Below are 3,578 nucleotides of genomic sequence, written 5' to 3'. Positions count from 1 at the left end.
ACGGGTAGACGCTCGTGTGTGTGCGGGATGCGGGAGATTAAAATGATTCACGGGACTCCCGCAAAATAGAAATATCTAAACATAAAATATCTAAAACAAATCGTTATGCATCTATTGCACAAAAGCAACATGAACTAATATAAAATATAAACTTTAACAGGTGCAAGCTTATACGGAGTTTCTATTTAGGCTATAACACGTGTTTGCAGCATTGAGTAGGGATGTATTTGGTTCCATAAAGCAAATTTAACATAGGCCTAGATCAAGCTTCGTCACTGTGGCAACTTATCCTGGGAAAATAACCTGGTCTAAAGCAGGCTAACTGTCAGGCTAAGCTAAGCTCCTCTACTGACCAATAGGAACACAATGATATTACCACTGTCTCACGTACTATTATTTTACTTTTTTTTTGTTTGTTTTTTTACAGTTTCTAGCCATGCAGCCTTTCTCTCTGGTTTTATTACAGCTGTACCTTTCATAGTTTGCAGAACAGATAGCAGAACTTTAGAACATTACAACCTAAAATTGCTCTTTAAAGCATTAAAATAACAATTAAAAGTTAAAATCACTGAATTCAAAATGAAAATAAATAATAAAGAAAATGACTACATTTTAACTGCTATACGAAACACACATTAACTCATTTGAGCTTATAGTAATTAGTACGGTATAGCTTACATTTGATTTACCTATTACAATAGTCAACTTATAGTTACTGCTATCATAAAAATACACTTTATATGTAGGTTTAAAATTCTACAAAATACACATTTAATGTCCAAAAACAAATTTCCATTTTTTTAGGAAAATGTATATTTTACTCAGAATTATTGCGCTCCTATTCGATTGCGCTGTCTGTTTAGCGTGCATGTGCGCAGCAGCAGCGCTCGTTGCTCTCGCGTGTCTCGCTGCTCTCGCGTGTCTCGCCCACTCCTGACAGAAAAATGTTTGCATGACTCTCTAACATTTACAGATGAAAAATATACCTGTGACGTGTCAGTTATGCACTGAGGAAAACACACCGTCTCAAATGTATTAAGCAGCACAGATATATTCGCTGTTTGTCATGGTGGATCGATTTGATCCATGATCGACATTACGGTCTGCTTACGAATAAGCGTGCACAAACAAGTGAGATTGTGTGAATTTAATTTGTCGTTAATGGAACCGCTTTAGCCCCGATTGATTTGTTAGGTTATTTCAAGTCAGCTTTTGGACTTTAATCCCAGTTTTTCCTCGGGTCTCCGTGGTGTTGTGATGCGTCATATTCACGCAGCAGCAGCGGTGATGAGAGAGCGAGCTTGAGAAACAGTTTAGAGAGGAGAAATCAATCTATATCAAATATTGGTCACAGATTATTGGACACTTTCTAAATAATAAAAGTATAGCGCATCCACTAGTAATTATATATAAATGAATCGGGTTTTACCGATGCAAATATGTTAGAAACGATGCATCGTGATATAAATGCCAACTTGTAGCCGATGCACGTTTTATAAACCGATGCATCGCATCATTAACTTTTTATGCCGATGCACCGAGCGAATCGGGGAATCTTCCCATCCCTAGCGTTAAGCAATGCAGTGCTGAAATTTGCGTGCTCACGAATCCTCTCATTATAACACACCAATTGTAGACATTATGAAAGATTCATTATGCATATATTTATTGTGTTGTAACAGAGATTTGTGAGATTGCGATGAACTGAGATGTCTTTTAGAGATGATAAATGCAGCACCATTTGCTGGCATTCTGCCATGCCAAACCATGCACGCAGCAGCCGCTTGCTTTAGTTAAAAATAACAGTGTTCTGTGAATGTTGATGCTTTAATAACAAATATTTATCGGGAGCGTGTATTGCTGAGATTTCATAAATTTCATGGAGAAAAAAGTAACATAACTAGTAATGTAACTAATTACTTTTGAAATAAAGTAATCAGAACAGTAACGTGATTACTTTTAAAATGAGTAATCAGTAATTTGATTACATTTTCCGAGTAACTTGCCCAACACTGGTTATGAGTAAAAGTTATATTTTAACAGGTTGTTACATGTTTGACTGCAGGTCCAGGGAACTCTGAAAAGGCAGTGGATGCAATACAAAGCCCAGTGGGGTCAGCGACGACGTGAGCACTGCTCCATGAGATCCACCTCCTACACCGCCACCTCCATCACTGAGGTGCCCACCTTCATGTACCATCACGACTGCAACAGTGAACACTCGAATGGTAAGCAAACAGAAGACTCCGAGCTAGTGGCCCTCAAGACGGGCGAGACATACGCATAAACATTTGGAGAAAAAGATAATACTGGGAAAGAAGTGATTCAATCAAACTGAAGACTGGAGACTCCTTTACGTTGAAGCAACATTGACTGAACGTTTGCAAACTCCCCCCAGACAGCACTTAAGCGTTGACACCAGAACGTTCAAAGCCTGTGTTGGCAAAGCCGTTTCTGTTGAAATATTACTCAAGGCTTTGTTTATATTCTCTACAGCTTTGCTTCTGCGAGTTGAAACGCAAAGGAAATTAAAAAAATACCGACATGGGATGCGTTTTTAAAATGTCATTCTAAAGCTGCTAGTGTCAGGCTCCTCTCACATCCTTTTTGGGCTTGTGGCCACAGATAAAAAAAAGTTACTTTGCAAAAAACCAAAAGATGTGTTGATTCGTGGGTCGTTGAGTGTTTCTCTAAAGCCACTGGGAAACGTAAATCCTCCAGAGGACAGGCTACACTCATCCATCTCTGAACAAAGGAAAGCTCTTCTGCGCCTGAATCCTGTTCCTGATGGTGGTGAAATGTCAAAGGAGGTTACAAAGATCTGTCTGACAGTCATTTCGCATTTGAAAATAGCTTTTTTAATCAGTCTTGCGAGACTCCTTTACTGCTTTACTGTTTTTGCAGCTGTACTTTTCTGCCTCTTTTTTGTTGTGAAAGGGGGTGTGGAGGAAAAAGTTGAACAACATGGACAATTTTAGGACTGCTTAAAAGCAATTTCATAAACCTGTGCATAGATATGCACAAAAATGTATTGTCTAAAGAAAAACAACAACAAAAAAACTATATATTTAATAAGCTCCCATGTTTCAGAGTGCAGACTGCATTCATCAAGTCTGATTTCAAGGCATCTTTTCAGTGTTCTGGAGTGCTACTTTGCCAGCAAGTGCATTTCCTCTTGGCAACCAAAATCCATCTCTCATGAATGCACCAAATTCACTTCACGTTTTCAACTAGTGATCAATAATCCACTTTTCGTCACTTGCCTTTATTTGACCACAAATTACTTCTGGGACTGACTGATTTAGGCTGTAAATAAGAAACGACAATTTAGAACTTTAGATCTACTGATCAAAATAAATTGTGCTCTAAATAAAAAAAAATTATATCTTAAGCTCACACCCCCTCTGAATAAATATAAAAGATGTATTTTCTTAATGATCACTAATATAATTAATATAATTCATGGAGAGATGGCAAAATTGAAACATAGTAGACATAAACTTAATAAAAACAACAAAATATATGCCAATATTTTCTGTAAGATAAGTAAATTAGCCAATTTTGTTTAAATGAAGGAT

General features: G+C 37.4%; 1 protein-coding gene across 1 annotated transcript in view; it reads left to right on the top strand.

Annotated features, from left to right (window-relative positions):
• Window positions 1-3,318, top strand: part of LOC107667776 (calcitonin gene-related peptide type 1 receptor-like) — a 60,009-nt gene extending 56,691 nt beyond the window's left edge. Inside the window, exon 16 of the mRNA XM_016459500.1 lies at window positions 2,066-3,318. Within this exon, the coding sequence (XP_016314986.1) occupies window positions 2,066-2,287 (222 nt within the window). The 3' untranslated portion in view covers window positions 2,288-3,318. The remainder of the gene's footprint in view (window positions 1-2,065) is intronic.
• Window positions 3,319-3,578: the final 260 nt, after the last annotated feature.

This window comes from Sinocyclocheilus anshuiensis, unplaced genomic scaffold, assembly GCF_001515605.1.
Source record: "Sinocyclocheilus anshuiensis isolate Anshui unplaced genomic scaffold, SAMN03320099.WGS_v1.1 scaffold2109, whole genome shotgun sequence".
NCBI classification, from domain to species: domain Eukaryota; kingdom Metazoa; phylum Chordata; class Actinopteri; order Cypriniformes; family Cyprinidae; genus Sinocyclocheilus; species Sinocyclocheilus anshuiensis.
This window is presented reverse-complemented; position numbering and strand designations above follow the sequence as displayed.